The sequence below is a fragment of the Salvelinus namaycush genome, chromosome 37 (assembly GCF_016432855.1).
Source record: "Salvelinus namaycush isolate Seneca chromosome 37, SaNama_1.0, whole genome shotgun sequence".
NCBI classification, from domain to species: Eukaryota; Metazoa; Chordata; class Actinopteri; order Salmoniformes; family Salmonidae; genus Salvelinus; species Salvelinus namaycush.
The window spans coordinates 18,500,305-18,524,151 of NC_052343.1; the positions used below are offsets into that span (position 1 = coordinate 18,500,305).

Sequence of the window (23,847 nt, forward strand, 5' to 3'; positions counted from 1 at the left end):
TGTGCGTCTCCAGAGCCCTGTACGCACTGTTCCTTCTCCCCGCACTCGTCCTGAGGTGCGTGCCCTCAGCCCGGTACCACCAGTCCCGGTACCACGCACTAGTCCTATAGTGCGCTTCGAGAACTCAGTGTGCCCTGTTCCTGTTCCCCGCACTAGCCTGAAGGTGCGTGTCCTTAGCCCGGTACCTCCAGTTCCGGCACCACGCACCAGGCCTACAGTGCGCCTCAGCCGGCCAGAGTCTGCCGTCTGCCCAGCGGCGCCTGAACTGCCCGTCTGCCCAGCGGCGCCTGAACTGCCCGTCTGCCCAACGGCGCCTGAACTGTCCGTCTGCCCAACGCCGTCTGAACTGTCCGTCTGCCAAGCGCCGCATGAACCGCCCGTCTGTATTGAGCCTTCAAAGCCGCCCGTCGGTACTGAGCCTTCAAAGCCGCCCGTCTGCCATGAGCCTGCAAAGCCGCCCGTCTGCCATGAGCCTACAGAGCCGTCCGCCAGACAGGAGCCGCTAGAGCCTTCCGCCAGACAGGAGCCGCTAGAGCCTTCCGCCAGACAGGATCAGCCAGAGCCTTCCGCCAGACAGGATCAGCCAGAGCCTTCCGCCAGACAGGATCAGCCAGAGCCTTCCGCCAGACAGGATCAGCCAGAGCCTTCCGCCAGACAGGATCAGCCAGAGCCTTCCGCCAGACAGGATCAGCCAGAGCCGTCAGCGAGCCATGACCAGCCAGAGCCGTCAGCGAGCCATGACCAGCCAGAGCCGTCATCCAGCCATGACCAGCCAGAGCCGTCATCCAGCATTGAGCCGTCATCCAGCCAGGATCCGCCAGAGCCGTCATCCAGCCATGAGCAGCCAGATCCGTCAGCCAGCCATGAGCAGCCAGATCCGTCAGCCAGCCATGAGCAGCCAGATCGGTCAGCCAGCCATGAGCAGCCAGATCGGTCAGCCAGCCATGAGCAGCCAGATCCGTCAGCCAGCCATGAGCAGCCAGATCCGTCAGCCAGCCATGAGCAGCCCAGCCAGGATCCGCCAGAGCCGTCCAGCCAGGATCCGCCAGAGCCATCCAGCCAGGATCCGCCAGCCAGTCCGGTGCTGTCCCTCAGTCCGGAGCTGCCGTCCCTCAGTCCGGAGCTGCCCCTTATCCTGGTGCTGCCCCTTATCCTGGTGCTGCCCCTTATCCCGGTGCTGCCCCTTATCCCGGTGCTGCCCCTTAGTCCGGTGCTGCCCCTTAGTCCGGTGCTGCCCCTTAGTCCGGTGCTGCCCCTTAGTCCGGTGCTGCCCCTTAGTCCGGTGCTGCCCCTTAATCCAGTGGGGTTTATTTGGAGGGTGGCCATTTGGAGGAGGCTACGAAAGCGGGTAGTGACTATGGTGGGGTGGGGACCACGACCAGCGCCAGAGCCGCCACCGTGGACAGACGCCCACCCAGACCCTCCCCTAGACTTTATGCTGGTGCGCCCCGGAGTTCGCACCTTAAGGGGGGGGTTATGTCACGTTCCTGACCTATTGTTCCTTTTCCTTTTATTTATTTAGTTGGTCAGGGCGTGAGTTGGGGTGGGTTGTCTTTGTGTGTTTTGTCTAGTCTATGGGTGTTGTATGTGTATGGGGTAGAGAAGAGTGAGGTTGTCTAGTTATGTCTATGGCTGCCTAGATTGGGTCTCAATCAGAGACAGCTGTCATTCATTGTCTCTGATTGGGAGCCATATTTAAGGCAGCCATAGGCAGTAGGTTTTTGTGGGTAGTTGTCTATGTTGTACGTTTGTAGCTTGGGTTTGCACTTACGTCTTTAGCTTCACGATCGTTTGTTGTTTTGTTTTGTTTCGTAATTGTGTTCGTTACGTGTTTTTCCCTTCTCTAAAATAAAAGAGATGTATTTTGCACACGCTGCGCCTTGGTCCAATCTCTCTCACGAAGACGATCGTGACACCCTCCCCTTTAAATGCACATTGGAGCTTGTTTGAGGTTTTGAACTAGGGGTGTATTCATTAGTGCTCACCATAGCAAGCCGTAGCAAAATGTTTTGCAACAGAAAGGTTTTGCAAAGAAAAGGAGTGTTTCTTATTGGACAAGTTCAGGTTAGTCCTTCCCGTTTTGGCCTGTTAGTGTCTGTTTGGTTCCTGGATAATACACCCAAGGACGCCATAGGCTCCCAATGGATCCCAGACAGGGATTGGTATATTGATTAGGTGTCAGTGAACATGCCTGAATTAAAACAGCCTGGTAATAATTAATGGTAATTGGGACTGGGGGGAGCTGGGTAATTGCTTGGCTGGGTTTCAAACAGAGATCCACCTTTTCCTTAATTACAGCCAGTTTGCTACAGCAGGAAAATAATCCTGCAGCAACAGGAAATGTGAATTACTATGTGGATTATAATTCATGGACATTATTGGAGGGGTTGATACATTTTTCATTAGGGCAAATAAAGTCTGACATTTCAAAGTGGTAATTACAAACTTCAGAATCCCTTTGAAACCTCAAATACACTACACATTTTAAATGTCCTGCATAGAAGGAAAGTTATTCTGCAACAGGGTGATCAAATGAAGATCCTAAATCTGTAGCGGCAGATTTAACTAGTTCCCCTGAGTCAAGGGAATGGCATGCCATTGAGGTGCTGAGATTAAGCAGCAAAGCGTTCACCCTCCCAACAACCATTCTGCAACAGGATGCTTAATCAGGATTGTAAACACTGTAGGACACTGCGATCCTGAACGCTAGAGATGAAAGGAGATAGCATTTAGACACAGGCCTGAGTGTGTGTGTGTGTGTGTGTGTGTGTGTGTGAAAGAGAGAGAGAGAGAGAATGTGTGTACAATGCAGGAAGCATGACGCCACCTGCAGAGACCTGATCTGTTGGCAGGAGCAGAAAACCTGCTGCTCTCATTTGTTAATGAGAACAATTAGCATGTGATAATGTCATAATTCCCCAACCACCATCTCTCTCTGCTACAAGACACTCTTATCCAATCTTCTCCTCTCTCTGTTTCTCTCTCTTTCTCCCAGCCTCTTACACCCTGCACTGGGCAGAGAGCCGAGCCACTATCATAGCCTGAAAGCACAGTCATTTGATTACATCTGAAACAAAAGACAGGACACAGCGGAGCCCCAGAGGAGAGGGTCCCTCAGACAACACCAGCAACAACCACACATCAGTTGTGACCCCTTGGTACAGCCATGTTCTGTCTGTATAGGTTGATTCTGCCGGGACATGACGTTGGGAACACCTTGCTGTGTTCTTATTACTGAAGAATTACATGGTAATAAGAACATGTTCTTTCTTAAAACTGTATTGTTGGTTAAGGGCTTGTATTCAGCATTTCACTGTAAGGTCTACTACACCTGTTGTATTCAGCATTTCACTGTAAGGTCTACACCTGTTGTATTCAGCATTTCACTGTAAGGTCTACACCTGTTGTATTCAGCATTTCACTGTAAGGTCTACTACACCTGTTGTATTCAGCATTTCACTGTAAGGTCTACTACACCTGTTGTATTCAGCATTTCACTGTAAGGTCTACTACACCTGTTGTATTCAGCATTTCACTGTAAGGTCTACTACACCTGTTGTATTCAGCATTTCACTGTAAGGTCTACTACACCTGTTGTATTCAGCATTTCACTGTAAGGTCTACTACACCTGTTGTATTCAGCATTTCACTGTAAGGTCTACTACACCTGTTGTATTCAGCATTTCACTGTAAGGTCTACACCTGTTGTATTCAGCATTTCACTGTAAGGTCTACTACACCTGTTGTATTCAGCATTTCACTGTAAGGTCTACACCTGTTGTATTCGGGGCATGTGACAAATCAAATTGGATTTGATGTTATATCATAATGTGTGAACACAGGGATGTGAAACATGTTCATCTTTGTATCACTACAGCACATAAGGGGAATATATCTGCGCTGTTGTTTTTAGAGGACCTGTGAAGCAGATAATCCAAGATCTTCTACTCCATTTAAGGAGGAAAAAATTGTTTTTCGAATCATTTGGGGCCAGAAACATTACAAAAAATCACATGTGAAAGGAACACGTGAAAAAACACGTGGTTTATGGACACGTGTGAACACAGGTGTAAACAAATCACGTGAAATATGTCACATGTCAAATAAAAACATTCACATGAGTCAGACACGTAGTTTTCGGACACTTGTGACATTTCACATACATTTTTCACATGTGAACAAATCAAGTCAAAAATGTAATGTGGGAAAAGCAGACATGTGAGTCAGATGTGGTTTTAGGACAAATTTTACATGTTTTTTTGTAAGGGAAACAACACCCTGGAGCTCGCCTCACTGGGTTTACAGTGACACACACACACACACACACACACACACACACACACACACACACACACACACACACACACACACACACACACACACACACACAAACACACACACAAACACGCCTCCTCTTCTTTGGGCTTTTAACCATGGGCTGCCGGACTGGGCCATCTGCTATCCTTCACTCCCTCCCTCCCTCCCTCCCTTCCTCTTTCTGTATCTCTCTCTCTTTCTGTCCCCTATTCACCTAGACTTCTCTATCTGTCACTCTCTCTTCCTTCCCCAGTCCCTCTCTACCAGTCCCTCTCTATCTGTCATGTATTTCACTCTCTTTTTACTGCCACCCTCTCTTTATTTTATTTTCCTGCCTCCCTTTTCTCTCTGTTTCTTCCCACATCTCTTATCCTCTTTCCTTCCCTGCATCATCTTCTCATCGATCTTCCAATTTGTCCCTTTCTCTCTTTTTTTCTGTCTGACTCAGCTGTTACTTTCTCTCCTCTCCTGCTTTCTGTCCTTCTATCTTTTCTCATTCTTTCCTGTTCTGCCTCATGCCACTCTCTCTATCCCTCTCTTTTCTCTCTGCCTTCTCTCTCTTTATTTCCCATTCCATTTCTGCTATGCCTCCTCTGTCCTTCCCTCTCATTCTTCTTTTCTCCCCCTCCCTCCCTCTCTTTCTCTCCCTCCCTCTCTCTTTCTCCTCTCATGCCCCTTTCACCCTCTCCTCCTCCTTATCTTATAAAATCTCAGCTCCAGCAGCATCCCACTCTGAACTCAAAGACTGTGTCAGTCTTCATCTGAGATGTGGGATTTGTTCCAAATGGCACCCTATGTATTCCACTACTTTTAACCAGGGTCCATACGTCTCTGATCAAAAGTAGGGCACTATATAGGGAATAGGGTGCCATTTGGGACGCACCCTCTGAGTCTCTGGTCACTGAGAATGGAGAGAGGAGGAGGTACAGACAGGCCTTTGTTGAGCTCCTTTAAAGAGGCGGAAAAGCCTTCAATGACTGCAGATGCATGAACCCCACAAAGATGTCTCTGTCTGTCTGTCCTTCATTCCTTCACCTTCACATCGTTTCCATCATTCTCCTTGGCTTACATAATCACAGTGGTCGGTGCATCTATCCCCTAATACTTCTGTCACTGTAATGAAGGCAAAGTATCCAGTCAGGCTGCAAGGAAATGCACACCCCAAACACACACACACACACACACACACACACACACACACACACACACACACACACACACACACACACACACACACACACACACACACACACACACACACACACACACACACACACACGATACAATACACACACACTTGTCCATAAATCCCGTAGACACAAACACACATGACCAATATTCGCTTCCTCTCTCCCTCTTTCCCTCCTCTCCTCCCTCACCAGAAAATACAATCTTAAATCATGAAGTGTCAGAAAAGCAAAAGGTAACAGAACAACAGACCAGTACACAGGCTGAATGTTTACTTCAGGTGGTTTACTGGAGGTCATGGGTTTCTGGTTAGTTAAAATGACAATGGGTGCATCTCAATAGTCTTAAGAGGCTTCCTCTCTTTGTCTCCTTTCCTTCATCTGCTCTGATGAGTGTAAAACTACTTGATAGGTGAAAGCAGATTCACAACAATACACATCAACCATACTGCTTTTATCCACCCTGTGGCAAGGAGACGGATAAAGGAAAGGAGACAAGGGGAAGAAGCCACTTTAGACTGTTGAGATGCAGCCCTAGGCTGCCTGCCTGGAAGTGTTGTGTAAATCAAAATGGATGATGGATGCGGTCTCATATGACACAGACATAGACTGACTCTTCATTTATCCACCGCCTTCCCTTCTTTAAGTACTCTAAAAATATTCTCTCTATCTCTCTCTCTGTCTAGGTCCATGTCTCTATCTCACTGTACAGTTGAAGTCGGAAGTTTACATACACCTTAGCCGAATACATTAGAACTCAGTTTTTCACAATTCCTGACATTTAATCCTAGTAAAAATTCCCTGTATTAGGTTAGTTAGGATCACCACTTTATTTTAAGAATGTAAAATGTCAGAATAGTAGTAGAGAGAATGAATATTTATATAATGAATATTTCAGCTTTTATTTCTTTCATCACATTCCCAGTGGGTCAGAAGTTTACATACACTCAATTAGTATTTTGTAGCATTGCCTTTAAATTGTTTAACTTGGGTCAAACATTTTTGGGTAGCCTTCCACAAGCTTCCCACAATAAGTTGGGTGAATTTTGGCCCATTCCTCCTGACAGAGCTGGTGTAACTGAGTCAGGATTTGCTCGCACATACTTTTTCAGTTCCCTCCACAAATGTTCTATAGGATTGAGGTCAGGGCTTTGTGATGGCCACTCCAATACCTTGACTTTGTTGTCCTTAAGCCATTTTGCCACAACTTTGGAAGAATGCTTGGGGTCATTGTTCATTTGGAAGACCCATTTGTGACCAAGCTTTAACTTCCTGATTGATGTCTTGAGATGTTGCTTCAATATGTCCAAATCATTTTCCATCCTCATGATGCCATCTATTTTGTGAAGTGCACTAGTCCCTCCTGCAGCAAAGCATCCCCACAACATGATGCTGTCACCCCCGTGCTTCACGGTTGGGATGGTGTTCTTCGGCTTGCAAGCCTCCCCCTTTTTCCTCCAAACATAACGATGGTCATTATGGCCAAACAGTTATATTTTTGTTTCATCAGACCAGAGGACATTTCTCCAGAAAGTACGATCTTTGTCCCCATGTGCAGTTGCAAACCGTAGTCTGGCTTTTTTATGGAGGTTTTGGAGCAGTGGCTTATTCCTTGCTGAGCGACCTTTCAGGTTATGTCGATATAGGACTCGTTTTACTGTGGATATAGATACTTTTGTACCTGTTCCTCTAGCATCTTCACAAGGTCCTTTGCTGTTGTTCTGGGATTGATTTGCACTTTTCGCACCAAAGTACGTTCATCTCTAGGAGACAGAACGCGTCTCCTTCCTGAGTGGTATGACAGCTGCGTGGTCCCATGGTGTTTTTACTTGCATACTATTGTTTGTACAGATGAACGTGGTACTTCAGGCATTTGGAAATTGCTCCCAAGGATGAACCAGACTTGTGGAAGTCTACAATTTTTTTTCTGAGGTCTTGGCTGATTTCTTTTGATTTTCCCATGATGTCAAGTAATGAGGCAATGAGTTTTAAGGTAGGCCTTGAAATACATCCACAGGTACACCTCCAATTGACTCAAACTATCAGAAGCTTCTAAAGCCATTACATAATTTTCTGGATTTTTCCAAGCTGTTTAAAGGCACAGTCAACTTAGTGTATGTGAACTTCTTACCCACTGGAATTGTGATACAGTGAATTATAAGGGACATAATCTGTCTGTAAACAATTGTTGGAAAAATTACTTGTGTCATGCACAAAGTAGATGTCCTAACCAACTTGCCAAAACTATAGTTTGTTTGACAAGAAATTTGTGGAGTGGTTGAAAAACGAGTTTTAATGACTCCAACCTAAGTGTATGTAAACTTCCAACTTCAACTGTATATATCTTTCTCCCCCTCGCTCTAGGTGTATTTCTCTCTATCCCTCTTTCTCTCAATCACTCTGTCTTTCTCTCTCTGTATTTCTCCCTCTCACTCAGCCCCCCTCTCAGTCTCTCTCTTATATATATGAAAGGAATGGACAGGTTTCCACCATATTGCATTCACCTGTCAGATCTTGTCAGATCAGAGGTCATGAGGGGGAAGAGTGTTACAGTAAAGGTCCTCATCCTCAACTCATCATTGTCTTTCAAGTGAGGACATAGAAAGACAACTCACAGATGACATGTAGCTTCATCATTTCCTAATTGTGACAGTTGAAAATAGGCCACTACAGGTGCTAGCAATACATCAATCAGCATCACTTCCAGTTTACATTCTTCCAATAAAAATATATCTGTGCCAAATTAGAGACAGAGAGGAAAAACAAATAGGTGTGTAACGTGTTTCTATCTTAACCAGAACATATTAAAAGAATGCCCTCCCAACAGTAACAAGACATGGGAATATTCCCACATCTTTTGAAGTGTCCTTGTGTACAAGACAAACAAGTGTTCATAAAATCCCAACAGATAAACCTCAGAGCATAAAAAGGCTTGAATAGCAGTGACATACAGGCCAAGGACATCCCTTAACAGCAATCAGCAGCAGCGCACACTGTACTGTACTATACTGCCATGTACCTGAACTGTTGGCAATTGTAACATGCAGGCAGCGCAGACTCAGGCCACCATATGTCATCAACATATAAGCGGCGGGGGCGACACTGCACAGCACCGGAGGCAGCAGCGCGCCGGAACAGGCTGCAGGAGCACATCATTCAATTTATAATGGATGGATGCTTTAAAAATAAAGGATTCAGTATAGGCTAAACCATTCGATAAAAAAAATAATAGTCCTACATATTAAGATATACTGATTGGGAGACAGGATCCATAGACTACTCATTTGCATTGATTAGATGTGTATTATGCATCAATAATCGTACAGTGCCAAACTGAGTCATACAATTCATCTCCACATGAAGTAACAGGTACTGCGAATTAAGGCGACATATTGCATTCCATGATGGGAATATTCAGGGATATTTCAAATAACATAGCCTATTGCATATCCCTGTTAGGCTACATTGTTTCAGAGATGTTTTCTTATCATAGGCTATGGCTCAAATTCTGAAGCAATGTCTTACATTAGGCTATAGGCCTAATCTAAATGGTCATAAATAGGGATAGGCATTGGACCGGCACTAGCCTATCCAACTTGTGTAGCCTAATGATTGCCCCCTTGTGTGACATTCTGTAGAGCAGACTGTGAAATTAGCATGGTAATGCATTATTGAAGACGTGTCCCATCATACCACCATCCCGATGATGCGCATAGTCTGTTTAATCGTTCCCCCCAATAAACGTGACAACCTAATCACAATTTTCTCACCTTTCATCTTCTTCGGAACAAGCACGCCCTGTTTTCATCCAATAAAGCCCTTATCGGATAATAATCGGCTATTAATCTAACATCTCAATATACAGGAAAGCCAACAGACACCCTCACGAGCATCTCACCAAAAACTGCAGAATTTAACCCGTCATGCACCAGGCGGCGAATTTATTTGAAGAATCTCATCACATCCACCACACGTAAGAAATATTTATCCCCTTAGCTCACTCACCTTTAAATTCACACTATCTCCTCCGTATTGACAGAGTAGGCAACGTTATAACGAGATTGTAGGAGAAATATGTAGCCTAGCCTATTGATGCATGTATTTCTCTCCCTTCTTGGCGTCACCCTCCTTCTCAACTTCGCCCCCCAAGAGCAGCACTTGACGACTGGAGCTGAACATTTGGAAGATGCTCAGAATATGTCGGATTTTGCTCTCGGTCGGAGCCGCTCGACTATTGTCGGTAAACACCGGATTCGATTGCCCCAAGCAAGGCAACGATTGTTGTTTGTCTTTTTAACTGAAGTGATTTATCTTCCTTATAACAAAACATTATAATAGCTGTATTGTGTATAGGCTATTCAGCTGAGAGGTAGGAGTGAAGGCTGAGTCGAAGGATTTAGTTCAACCTCAATATCTATGATGTATTAAAAAATCCCAAAGCCCCAAAGCCCAGACTATGCCAGAAAGAAGGGACAGAACACAAATAACATTCGTCCATTGACCGCCATTAATTGGCCTAAAAATACACTTAATGAAATGGTAGCCAAAATATTATAAAACATCGAAACATATGGCATAAGAAATTTCCACCCCCGAAAAATACAATTTAACTAATCACGCAGAAGTTCAGTACATAAGGTTTATTGGTCGGTAAATAAAGACACATTTAACTCCTAGACATACAAAGATGTAGATGGACGAGCAGCATTAAAACAATCAGTTCAGTCCTTTCTCTAAGATTGAAGAAATGTCCCTTCAGCAATCACAGCTAGTGAAGACAGATACCTGGTATATTCAACATTACCCTTGCATAATATACACAATATATATACATGTACATTTGTTATCTTTATACAAAGGAGAGAGGATGGCTATTAATCAGTATACAGTTGAAATCGGAAGTTTACATACACTTAGGTAGGAGTCATTAAAACTCGTTTTTCAACCACTCCACAAATCTCGTTAACAAACTGTCGTTTTGGCAAGTCGGTTAGGACATCTACTTTGTTCATGACACAAGTAATTTTTCCAACAATTGTTTACAGACAGATTATTTCCCTTATAATTCACTGTATCACAATTCCAGTGGGTCAGAAGTTCACATACACTAAGTTGACTGTGCCTTTAAACAGCTTGCAAAATTCCAGAAAATGATGTCATGGCTTTAGAAGCTTCTGATAGGCTAATTTAAATAATTTGAGTCAATTGGAGGTGTACCTGTGGATGTATTTCAAGGCCTACCTTCAAACTCAGTGCCTCTTTGCTTGACATCATGGGAAAATCAAAAGAAATCAGCCAAGACCTCAGAAAGAAAATTGTAGACCTCCACAAGTCTGGTTCATCCTTGGGAGCAATTTCCAAATGCCTGAAGGACCCACGTTCATCTGTACAAACAATAGTACGCAAGTATAAACACCATGGGACCACGCAGCTGTCATACTGCTCAGGAAGGAGACGCGTTCTGTCTCCTAGAGATGAACGTACTTTGGTGCGAAAAGTGCATATCAATCCCAGAACAACAGCAAAGGACCTTGTGAAGATGCTGGAGGAAACAGGTACAAAAGTATCTATATCCACAGTAAAACGAGTCCTATATCGACAGAACCTGAAAGGCCGCTCAGAAAGGAAGAAGCCACTGCTCCAAAATCACCATAAAAAAGCCAGACTACGGTTTGCAACTGCACATGGGGACAAAGATTGTACTTTTTGGAGAAATGTCCTCTGGTCTGATGAAACAAAAATAGAACTGTTTAGCCATAATGACCATCGTTATGTTTGGAGGAAAAAGGGGATGCTTGCAAGCCGAAGAACACCATCCCAACCGTGAAGCACGGGGGTGACAGCATCATGTTGTGGGGGTGCTTTGCTGCAGGAGGGACTGGTGCACATCACAAAATAGATGGCATCATGAGGTAGGAAAATGATGTGGATATATTGAAGCAACATCTCAAAACATCAGTCAGGAAGTTAAAGCTTGGTCGCAAATGGCTCTTCCAAATGGACAATGACCCCAAGCACACTTCCAAAGTTGTGGCAAAATGGCTTAAGGACAACAAAGTCAAGGTATTGGAGTGGCCATCACAAAGCCCTGACCTCAATCCCATAGAACATTTGTGGGCAGAACTGAAAAAAGCATGTGCGAGCAAGGAGGCCTACAAATCTGACTCAGTTACACCAGCTGTCAGGAGGAATGGGCCAGGGGAGGCTTGTGGAAGGCTACCCGGGAACGTTTGACCCAAGTTAAACAATTTAAAAGGCAATGCTACCAAATACTAATTAAGTGTATGTAAACTTCTGACACACTGGGAATGTGATGAAAGAAATATAAGCTGAAATAAATCATTCTCTACTATTATTCTGACATTTCACATTCTTAAAATAAAGTGGTGATCCTAACTGACCTAAGACAGGGAATTTTTACTAGGATTAAATATCAGGAATTGTGAAAAACTGAGTTTAAATGTATTTGGCTAAGGTGTATGTAAACTTCTGACTTCAACTGTACATGAAGGATCAGGAGGAGAGAAGAGACAGGAAGAAACAGATAAAATAAATATGACTGGGATAGGCAGTAAATGATCTCATGTATTTCTCTCTGTTACCTCATATTTACATCTTTTTTTATAAACAAATCTATTCAGAGCATTTCTCTGCATGTATATTCTCTACCCTCAAACATAGGAGTACATTTCCATATCTTGGGTTTGTTTGTCTTATCTGAGTGAATACATTCTCAACTATCTAGTCTAGTTGGTCATACAGGTGGATGTCTCCTCTCACCAGCCTTTTACGTCTGCGTCCCAAATAGCACCCTATTCCCTATATAGTGCAGGGCTCTTTTCAAAAGTAGGCAATAAGGTCCCATTTGGGATGCTGCCATTTGTCTCTTGTACATCCGAATCCTCATTCTCCCCTCTCTCAGGTGTCTAATGGTCTCCAGCCCCTCCTGGGTAGTAGTACTGTAGTTACTACTCCTCTGTGGCCTGGACCTGCTACTGTTCTCTATACAGGTGGAGGTGGGTGCTGCATGCCATCACACACACACACGGGTGTCGTCTGTCTGCGGTCTCCTCTGGAACTATAATGCCTTCTCCCTGGCCCTGTAGACAGGGTCATATTCACCTATCGGAAGAAAACAGACTAAAACAGGGAGGGATTACCTGCACTTGTCCAACACTAGTTTTTGTTTTCTGTTGCATAATGTTTTGCTACAGTATGCACTAATGAATACCACCCAGGTGAATTTTGTTTTTCTGTTACGTTCTCTTCCTGCCACTGGCCTGGCCTTTGGCTCCTGGCTGGGCCCTGGGTTTGGGGGCTGAGAGGACATGGGTTACCAGGTCCACTCTCTGCTGTAATATACCAGTTAGCAGGAACTCAGCACTGAGGACGGGGAGAGAAGCAGAGAGAGCAGGAGCACAGAGAGACCAGTCCTCCCCACACGATATCACTAGGGTCCGGGCCTGGGCCTTCTGAGTGGAGGGCATCTTGGAGAGGAAGCGAGCTCCGCTACAGACGATGATGTCCTTCATCTGGGCTGGCTGAGGCAACACTGACCTGGTTACATGGACCTCATATCCCTGAGAGAGGAGAGGGCATGCTCTTATTTGGAGTTTCATTTTCCCTTTTAAATTTACAAATCAGTGTCATCACTAGGGCCAGTTTCATAAACAGGAAAGAATAAGATAATAGATAATAGCCTGCTTGCTGCTCAGTCAGAACTGAGCTTATGGGAGAGCTGCCCATTAAACACAACCACAACATTAACAGTTAATGCAGCTTGCCTGCCCTGCCTTCTCCAAAAGACCATCTGAGACGTCTGGTCTTTATATTTAATACATTTGAAAACATTTCTAAATACCTGTTTAGTTTTGTCATTATGGCGTATCGTGTGTAGATGTAATTATTATATATATATTTTTTTATCTTTTAGAATAAGGCTGTAACGTAACAAAATGTGGAAAAAGTCAAGAGGTCCGAATACACTGTATGTACATATCTACCTCGTACCTCTGCACATCCATTAGGTACTGGTAGTCCTTGTGTGTAGACAAGTTATCATTATTCATTATGTATCTATTATTACTTATATTATTACATGGTTAACTTTTCTATTATTCCTCTATGTTCTTTCTCTCTGCATTGTTGGGAAGGGCCCGTAAGTAAATATTTCAGTAGTCCACACCTGTCGTTTAGGATGCATGTGACAAATAACATTTGATTATACAGAAACCCATATTCTCAGGACATGGCTTTAGTGTGTCGTGTGTTTAACAGTCTATGGTGTGTAGTCGTAGATAAAAGTAGGCCATTGGGGACTGTGGATTGTTCACACAGTATGCAGAATCATTTCTGGGTTCCTGTGAGTCATTATTTGCCTAGCGCCTGCACTCTCCTAGGTGTGTGTGTGTGTTGCATACTTGAATAAACATGGATGGGAGACACAAAGATAAAAGCAAAGCAGGGAGCACGCACACACACAGAGTTGGGACATTAACACACAAACATAAAGGGATGAATTGGACAGATGGATGGAGGAGAGGGTGTGTGCGTACCTGTAGTAGAGGTTGGATGCTGGCGGTCCTCAGTGATTCCTCCAGACAGAAGCTGAACTTGTTCTCCTGCTCCCTGTCCTTCACCAGGTACCTGTCAGTAGGTAGGAAACTACTCACCTTACCACACTGAGAGAGTGAGAGAGTGAGAGTGAGAGAGGTGTGTGAGGTGTTGGGAGGGGAAAAGAGGCAGTGTGTGTCGGAGAGAGAGAGAGAGGTGTGTGAGGGGGAAAGAGGCAGTGTGTGTCGGAGAGAGAGAGAGAAGAGGTGTGTGAGGTGTTGGGAGGGGAAAAGAGGCAGTGTGTGTCGGAGAGAGAGAGAGAGAGAGGAGGTGTGTGAGGTGTTGGGAGGGGAAAAGAGGCAGTGTGTGTCGGAGAGAGAGAGAGAGAGAGGAGGTGTGTGAGGTGTTGGGAGGGGAAAAGAGGCAGTGTGTGTCGGAGAGCGCGAAATAGAAAGTGCAGTAAAAAAAAAAAAAAAAAAAAAACTAGGCTCTGACTCCAACCACCCCATTACACATAACAGGGATGTGCATTCTATTTTTACAATCTTCAGGTCATCCATCTTCACTTCCTGGTGGGGGGGCAGGGACTAACCTTATCCAGCCAATCGGTGGTGACGACGGGCACGCCACGGGCCACAGCACACAGGAACTTGACGGTGCGTCGGATCCTGTCAGTCACCAGGTGGGTCATGTCGGCCACGCCCTTCGCCAGGCTGCCCCCCAGACGAGACACCACCTTCCCCCCCTCCTCATCCACCACTCCTGTAAACAACACCTGAGAGGAGGGAGGTCAAAGAGAGAAGGACAGAAGGAGGGAGAGAGGGATGGAGAGTACGAGGCAGAGGAAGGGAGGGCTTTCAAAACCCACATACATGACTGTGCATCAGAGAGATTAAATGCTCTAACACACAGACACTAAACACACACACGGACACTAAACACACACACGGACACTAAACACACACACGGACACTAAACACACACACGGACACTAAACACACACACACACACGTCCACTAGCTTACCTTGTAGGACTGCGTAGAGGCCCTAGCTCGGCCCAGTGTCCCAGGGGAGGAGAGAGAGGACAGGGGAGAGGCAGAGGAGGAGCAAGGGGTCTTGGCAAAAGGTGATGATTCCACAGGGGCCCTACGCTTACCTCTGCTCTTACCTGTAGGGGTCTGGGGCACCTGAAGCAGAGAGGGGTAGGGGGTGGAAGAAGAGAGAGAGGGGGAAGAGAGGGAGTGGGAGGAGAGAAGCAAAGAGAAGGGGAAGAGAGGAAGAGAGAGAGAGAGAGAAAGTATCATTAGTCAGTAATACAGGGTGTATACAAACTGACAGTTATGCACATTGAACCACTTAATTCATTACTAGGGCTGTTATGCAAATATGGCCAGTGTACTCCCATGGCTGAGGGAGAGAGAGATGTTCGTGTACTCCCATGGCTGAGGGAGAGAGAGATGTCAGTGTACTCCCATGGCTGAGGGAGATAGAGATGGCCAGTGTATTCCCATGGCTGAGGGAGAGAGAGATGTCAGTGTACTCCCATGGCTGAGGGAGAGAGAGATGGCCAGTGTATTCCCATGGCTGAGGGAGAAAGAGATGGCCAGTGTATTCCCATGGCTGAGGGAGAGAGAGATGTCAGTGTACTCCCATGGCTGAGGGAGAGAGAGATGTCAGTGTACTCCCATGGCTGAGGGAGAGAGAGATGTTCGTGTACTCCCATGGCTGAGGGAGAGAGATGTTCGTGTACTCCCATGGCTGAGGGAGAGAGATGGCCAGTGTATTCCCATGGCTGAGGGAGAGAGAGATGTCAGTGTACTCCCATGGCTGAGGGAGAGAGAGATAGATGCTTTGGGAGTCACTGAATGATATTAATTGAAATCCATTACTCTAGTGGGAAAAGACTGAGTCAGTGTATGAAGAGAGTGGAGCTGGGTGTGGACAGAAATTGAGTGCATAGCTTTTCAAAGGCTTGTCTATCAGAAGGGAGCAGATGGAGAGAGAACATTACCACAGAATTAGAGTCCAAAACAGATTCCTCTTCTTTCTTTATCTGAACCGTTGACTGCCTGCCTCGGACTTTCCTCTGCACAGTACCAGCCTCTTCCATCTTCTCACTCTGTCCCTCCATACTCTTCTCCTCCTCTGCTATCTTTTTCACCTGTGCAGTGGAGGCTCTGCCCCTCTTTGCTGGAGTGGATGCAGGTTTCTCCTCTTTCTCTCCTTCCTCTGCTGCCCTGCGTCTCCCTCCCCTCTGAACCTTAGCTTTACCCCGGGGAACCTTGAACCCACTGCTCTCCTCCTCCTCTTCCAGCCCCTTCTTCCTCCCTTTCCCTCTCCCACCTGTTTTAGACTCCACTCCCTCTTCACTTGGAGTGTCCCCTCCTGCTGTTGTAGTGGTGGATTCAGGTGTGTTGTCTTTCTGTCCGCCTCGGCCCCGGCCTCTTCCATTCCCTCTAGGAGCGGGGGAGTCCTCGGTTACCTGGGCTGGAGTGGTTTCTTCATCTGCTACTACAGGGTCTGGCTCATTGGTTTTGTCTGTTTTCTTCTGCCCTCTAGTGGTACCACCAGCCTCCTGAGAATCAGCCTTCTCATTAATCTCAGGCTGTGGACCATAATCCTCTACTTTCTGGCTTCTCCTGCCTCTGGCTGTGGGCTTGGGGGCTCGAGGCTGCTCACTCTGCCTGTTACTGGGAGAGACAGACTCTGTTCCAGTCTTCCTCCTCCCTCCTCCCCTCCCTTTGCTCTGAGAGCTCATGCTAGCCGCGATACAGGTGGAGACCTCTGAGTTGAGGGAGCTGTGGGAGTTGGTGGAGCTGGAGCGAGAGCGGGTTCTCCTGGCAACAAACTGTTCGCTGGAGAGAATGTCCTGCACTGTGACCTCCAAAGCAGTAGGGGGAGCCACAACCGTCCCGACCAACGTCCGTCTCCTGGTGCTGTTGCGGGTGGGGTTGTCTGGACCAGGGGCTGGCTCTGTGGTGCTGGTGGTCTTCCTCCCCCCTCTCCCTCTGCTCCCCAGGGTGCCTATGCTGGATCTCTCAGAGCTGACAGAGTTGGAAGAGTTGGAGCGAGACCTAGTTATACTAGCTGGGACTGGTTCTGGTTGGCTGGACAGAATATCAAGTTCAGGTTGTGGTTCAGTTGTGGGTGGAACCGTGACGGTTCTCCTGGTGATTGGTCTGCGACCTCTAGTGGATGTTTTTGGATCATTTTCATTGTCTTTGTTTGTTTTTCTCCTTGTTCCTTCACTTGTTGTTCTTTAATAATCTCCTTTTCTTTCTCCTTGGCTTCCCTCTTTTCTCTTTCCTTCTTCTCCCTCTCCAGTTTTTCTTTCAGGTCTCTTTCCTTCGTTTCCCTGTCTAATCGCTCCTTCTCTTCCTTGTTCTTCTTCAGTCGTTCTCGCTCCTGTTTTTTCATCTCTTCTCTTTCCATTTTTTCCTTCTCCAATATCTCTTTACGCTCTTTCTCCAATCTTTCATTTTCTGCTTGTTCTCCCTCTATTCTCTCTTTCTCCTCTCTTTCCACCCTCTCTCGCTCAAGCTCTTCCCTTTCCCTGCTTTCTCGCTCCAGTCTTTCTTGCTCTTCTCGTTCCTTCCTTTCCCTCTCAAGCTGCTCTCTTTCCTCCTGTTCCCTTTCCTCTCTCTCCATCCTTTCTGTTTCTCGTCTTTCCACTCTCTCCCTCTCTAATCTCTCATATTGTTCTTTAAGTTCCTGCTCCATCCTTTCTCTCTCCTGTTGTTCCTTCATAACCCTTTCTGATTCTACTTTTTCCTTCTGCAACCGTTCCTTCTCAGCTTGTTCTTGTCTTTCCTTTTCTATTCCCTCTTCAAGTCTTTCTTTTTCTCCCTCTTTCTGTTGTTTCACACTCTTTCTTCGTCTTCTCCCTTGCTCAACCACCTCCACCTCTTCTTCTTTCTCACTCTCTCCCTCCTCAGACAGCACCTTCCCTCTCCTCCCTCTGCCTCCTGCGGTGTTCACAGCCTTCCCCTTCCCTCTTGTCTGTGTCTTTGGAGGCTCAGCACCCTCCTCTTCTTCCTCTCCTCCTCTAGCTCCTCTTCTACCTCTACTGCTGACACCGCTTGTCCCAGCCTCCGACTCTTTCCCTCGCCCTCTCTGAGCCCGTCCTTTATCTTTGGTGTCTTCCTCCTTCTCTTCCTCAGTGTCACAAGTACCCATAGGCTGAGTTTCAGCGGTGGAGATGTGGGAGCTGGTGAGGAACTCACTAGGTGGTGTCTCCTCCTCTTCTACTCTCCCTCTCTGGGACCTTGCCCTCCTTCTGGGTGATGGAGATTTGAGTTCTTCCTCCTCATTATCATCATCATCCTCAGCAGCAGTAAACATGGGCTGGGTTTCAGCAGTGGAGAGGTAGGAGCAGACAGTCTGTGTCTCTTCCTCGTCTACTGTCTGTTCTTGGGACTGTCCTCTTCCTCTGGGTGAGTCTGGTTTGGCTTCTTCCTCATCATCACTCTCCTGGACCATGTCCAGAGTTTGAGCCGTGGAGAGGTATTGGTTGATCAGCACGTCACCAGTCTGGGTCTCCTGCTCCTCTTCCTCTCTGTCCCTCGCTCCTCCAGATCTCCCTCTCCTTACTGGGGTTGAGGGCATGGCCCCAACCAAATCTTCCTCCTCTTCCTCATAGGCAGACATGGGCAGGGTTTCAGTCGTAGCAACATTAGACGTGGTGGGGGTCTCCTCTTCATCTTCCTCCTCTGTGTCACTGCAAGGCTGGGCAGCATAAGCCTGTGTTGCCTCCAGGACAAAGTCCACCTGCCTGTTCCTCCCGAACACCGCAGACCTCTGGCCCAGGCCAGGCTCCTCGCCTCCCCCTCCAGATCCATAGGTCTGGGTGGCCTCCAGGTCAGAATCCCCATCTGGGAAGTTGAATGCCTGGGTGCTCTCTGAGGCCTGGTCCCTGGCCTGGAGGTGGAGGTGGCTGCTGTCTGACAGACCCAGCTGGAAGGAGCCTCGGCTGGGCTGCTCCTCCTGGTCCTCCCCCAAGGAAGGCTCCAGACCGTAGGGCTGTGTAGCATCCAGGGTTGGTTCCACTGGAAGGCTGCTCTGATGGCCCTGGTTCTGGGCCTCCAACACAAATGACTGGGTTTCGGCCACCACAAAGTCATCGTCCTCCTGGCTGTCTGATGCAGAGCAGGACAATGCTGATGTAGGCCTCAGCACAGGAGGGAGAGCTGGGTCTGAGGAGGAAAGGTAGAGAGACAGGTTACAAATTAACACGCCAGTTTCCACTGGAAATGTATAATCTCTTGTCAAAGTCTATGGCTGTGTCCCAAATGGCACCCTACTCCCGTTATAGTGCAGCACTTTTGACCAGAGCCTTATGGACCCTGGTCAAAGGCAGTACATTACATAGGAATCAGGGTGTGCTTTAAGATGCAAACCATACAATCCATGACTTACGTCTGAAGGGGTCAGAGGGACTGAGGAAGGCCTGAGTCTCCATCTCCTCCTGTACTGACGATGCCAAAGGGGTGGAGCACTTCTGATGAGGGCCAGGGGAACCCCCCAGGGGGAGCAGCCCGGGGCCAGCTGCCCCCTCTCTGAGCCGACCTCCAGTCTGTCCCTGGCCTGCCTCCTCTGGTCCATCCTCCTCCGTATCACTGTCCATCCTGAAGTCACTGGGCTCACTGAGGTCCGACTCCGGGACCATCCCTGCTGGGGGCCGACACCGGGGGGGTTTGGGCTCCAACCTCTCCTCCTCAGCATCTGTGTCAGCATCAGAGTCCTGAGACCTGAGAGCGATTGTCGTGGTAACAGCACCGGTTATCGTTGTTGTGGGTGATGGAAGCACGGCCTGTCGCGACGCTAACACCGTGTCCTCCGTTACCGTGGCGACATTAGGAGGAGGAAGGTTCATGGTCTGTGTGGCGTCTTCCTCTAAGTCTGTGTCGCTGTCAGACCTGATCTCCAGAGGAGCAGCAGCTGCAGGTCCTACACTGGTGGGTGGATTAAGGAGCTCCGCTGTTCTGCTGCTGGCCGGAGGGGCAAAAGGGTTGTCTTCTTCATCAGTATCACTGTCCAAAAGGATCTCCTGGTGACCAGCAATCCCTGTTCTGATCCCACTAGAATCTGATTCTGGAACTGTTTTGGAATGTGTGTCTGTGTCCTCCTCTTCCACATCTGTGTCAGTGTCTAGGTGGAATTCTACGGGCGGCACTGCAGGGGCAGAACCGTCTGGTTTCTCAACCGGATCCGATACGAAGGAGGTAACATTGGTAGCACTGTCCGACACAACAACATCATCATCCACGTCTGTATCACTGTCCAGGTGTATCTCTGTTTGCTGCACCACTGGGACAGAATCTACTGATTTCCTCTCCACATCGGCTGCAGTTAGCATTAACTTAGAGTCACCGTCCATAGTATCTCCTTCCTCGACATCAGTATTACTGTCCATGTGGATCTGGCCTGGGTCAGAGTCTGTAGTAGGAGGTTCTGTTGCGTCTGGTGGCGTAACACTGTTTACAGGTGCAGACAGCCCCATCTCCTCCTCTCCCTCTACGTCTGTGTCACTGTCCATGTTAAACTTGACCTCTGTAGACACCATCGGTGCAGAGGGGGTTAATCTATCTCTCTCAACTTGACTGACCTGGTTCACCACTGACACATCTTCCTTTCCTCTTGTCCTTGTCCCAGTTTCCTTCTCTCCTAGTGCCTCTGTGCCTTCCTTCCCCTCCTCCTCGCTGTCTTCCACTATCACTTGTGCTCTTCTTCTCCTGGGATGCTGTCTCGGTCCATCCATGTCGCTCTCCTCCTCACTGAAGCTCACTACTTTCTTGGGTCTGTTTTTAGCAGAGGAGTGAGTGATGGGGCTGTCGTCCTCACTGTTAGACATTCAAGGAAAGGTGACTTCACTTTGAATACAAACACCCACTGTATACTACTATATATATTTATAGTTGAAAATATAATTTGATATTTAAGTTTTCAGTGATGATATCAGGTGTAAATGAATGGATGGATGGGAACTTTACCTCTCTGGAATGACTTTGTTTGTAGGACTGAGGAATGTAGAACAGGTGGGACTGGACATGTGGGAGTCAGAATCAGAGACTAACAGAGAAAAAGAGAGAGAACAAAAGAGAGCGAGGTGTAGAGAGAGAACAAAAGAGACGGGTAGAGAGAGGGAGAGGTAGAGAGAGGGAGAGAAAGGAGAGAAATAGATATTTACAAAACACTGCCACAAAGCTAGATCAGATTACAGCAAATGAAACAAGAAACATAATTTTACCAAAGTACTTTCCCCGTTTGTCTCTCCGTCCCTCTCGCTCTCCGTCGGAGTCAGACTCAGATTCAGGCACCAGTGTCCTCTCAGGCTGTGTGGGGGTTTGTTCCAACGACAGGGGTATGGCCCGAGTTTGACCCTTTCCACCCAGCTCAGTCGACGATGGTGCCCCCATCTCTCCATTGACTCCTCTACCCTCAGTCGGTCTCTCAGTCTTCGGTGTGCCAGTCTCTCGTCCCAGACCTTGGCCAATAGGGCTTCCTCTGAACTGGGCCTTCCTGTCTGGCCCTGTCCTCCTTCCCCTTCCAGAGTGTGCGTTGATCGGGTTCTGCATGTGCCCCTGTCCCCCCCTCTGGTCCACAGAGACATACTGGCAGGGGATGTCAGCTATTACCACACACTCTCCCTCGGTCAGAGCGTAGCGGACGTGAGGGGTCAGTTTGGTCCGGCCCTTCCTTGTCCCATTCATGCTCCCCAGGTCCCACACTAAAGCCTCTGTCTCCATGGTGGCAACGTTGCCGTGACAACGGTTGCCGTGAAACATTGAGATGGAGATGACGGTGTGTTGCTTGGATACGGAGCGGGCCACGAGGGGCAGGGAGCAGGAGTTTGGGTTTCGACCCAACACATTCTCTCCCTGGTAGAGAGGCAACTCTGAGAGAGAGGGGGAGGGGGGAGTATCAATAAAATACTGCTTTTAGCAGCAAATATAAACATGTCATAAACTAACATAATTTAATGAAAAACTTTGACAAACAAGTTTGTATATTTTTATATATAATTGTTTTCCTTTTTTATTTAACCAGGCAAGTCAGTTAAGAACAAATTCGTATTTACAATGAAAGTGGGTTAACTGCCTTGTTCAGGGGCATAACAACAGATGTTTACCTTGTCAACTTGGGGATTCGATCCAGCAACCTTTCGGTTACTGGCAAAACGCTCTAACCACTAGGCTACCTGCTGAATATCTCAAATCTTGTGTTGATGAAACAAAGTAAGCAGGAAAGCAATGCATGCAACAAAATGCCAGCACTGCGAGATATTGTACAAGTCTAGGAGTATTTGTAAAGATTAAAATATTATAGAAAGGCTGGGGACATAACAGGGCTCTCTACTCACCAGTCTCTGAGATGTGTTCATTTTTTAACACCCTGAGTTTGGCCAGTGGCTCTCCTCGCTTCTCTTTTCGCATCTCTCCATCCTCCTCCTCTGACTCTTCCAATATTGAGTCATCGATCAGCTGTGTTGCCTCCATTCACCCTTCAATCTAAAATCAGCCAATGGAAAAGAAAACATGGCAGTAAAACAGTAATTAGTTTGTCAGCTAAATTGTTTTATCGGGATGCACTGGCTGGCTAACGTTAGAAGATAGTTATCTAGCTAGCAAGCTAAGTTAGCAGAACGTTTCTAAATTTGACTATGAATCACTTACCATAAAGAACACATTTTTTATGGATATTTACTTTTTCTTTAAAACAGCAGACTTACAGTGCATGCTTTTCGAACAATGTGCATTTCCGGTAGAATATCTGCCCGCCTTTGGTGGGCGGGTTCATAAGATTATTGGTCGAAACGGCTGTCAGTTATGCTATTTTTGTGATGATTGGGTAAAATGAACCTCGATCATCATAATTAAGGATTTGATTGGACATGAATGTTATGACTTGGACTTACTTGGCGCACCGGGTGACTCGAGAGTTGACATAAGGACCAATGGAATGGTCTAAAATGTTCAAACTCCGCCTACCCTGGATACCCGGCCATGCAATACGAATTCGACTATTTTTTACCGCGTTGGATAGACAAAGGGGCGTGTATCTCCACTGAAGCGCCTTTTCCCCTTTCGGAGCGGTCCAATGAGATTTTACTTTTATTATAGGAATAGGAGTGAATCTTTCCATTATTATTCGGATAGTTTGGGATCCGGTATCATTGGCATCAGTGTTTACACAGCCATTTCCCCTCTCTAGTGTCTGTTCTGTTTCTTTTATGAACGTGTAGTATTTGAATGCATTAAACTGTGTACGCATTTCCCAACTCATTAATGTTCCCTTATGTTGTTTCTTTTTATATTATAACAATTGAATGGGAAGAGTAAGAATTCTTAAATATACATTTCTGGCTATTGCACCAATACTAATATAGGCCTATCCTATTGTGTTCATGGATATTCATAGTTTTGTTCCATTTTGAGGCAGTTCAAGCCTTATTACTGCACTTAATCTTATCCTGATGCTACTCTGTTGTCATAGCGGGGAATAGCACTGCTTTGGGCCTATAATATGTTTTCATAATGGAAGAATGTGTTCATGTGAGATTAATGTTATTCCAATGACATAACTAACGTTCCTCCTCTCTGGCCCATGATGATGGTATGCATCAACAGCCTCCCTAGTGTATCAAACTTTGTGACTCAAAGCACTCACAGTACTCAACAAAAAACACATATCTTTCTATCTCAGATTTTACAATGTGGATGGAATGATAACTTGTAACATATGTCAGTCAAACAGTATGCCTATTGGCACAGGACAAATGAGGACAAGACAA

General features: G+C 46.7%; 1 protein-coding gene across 1 annotated transcript; it reads right to left on the reverse strand.

Moving 5' to 3' along the window:
- Window positions 1-11,946: 11,946 nt before the first annotated feature.
- On the reverse strand, window positions 11,947-22,810 carry LOC120030773 (mediator of DNA damage checkpoint protein 1-like). Its single transcript, XM_038976197.1, is given in 11 exon segments — window positions 11,947-13,084; window positions 14,060-14,185; window positions 14,650-14,832; window positions 15,083-15,244; window positions 16,069-17,133; window positions 17,136-19,249; window positions 19,473-20,896; window positions 21,047-21,125; window positions 21,304-21,951; window positions 22,417-22,564; window positions 22,730-22,810. Coding segments are annotated over 10 exon segments (6,261 nt in total). The 5' UTR covers window positions 22,553-22,564; window positions 22,730-22,810; the 3' UTR covers window positions 11,947-12,760.
- Between the last annotated feature and the right edge of the window lie 1,037 nt (window positions 22,811-23,847).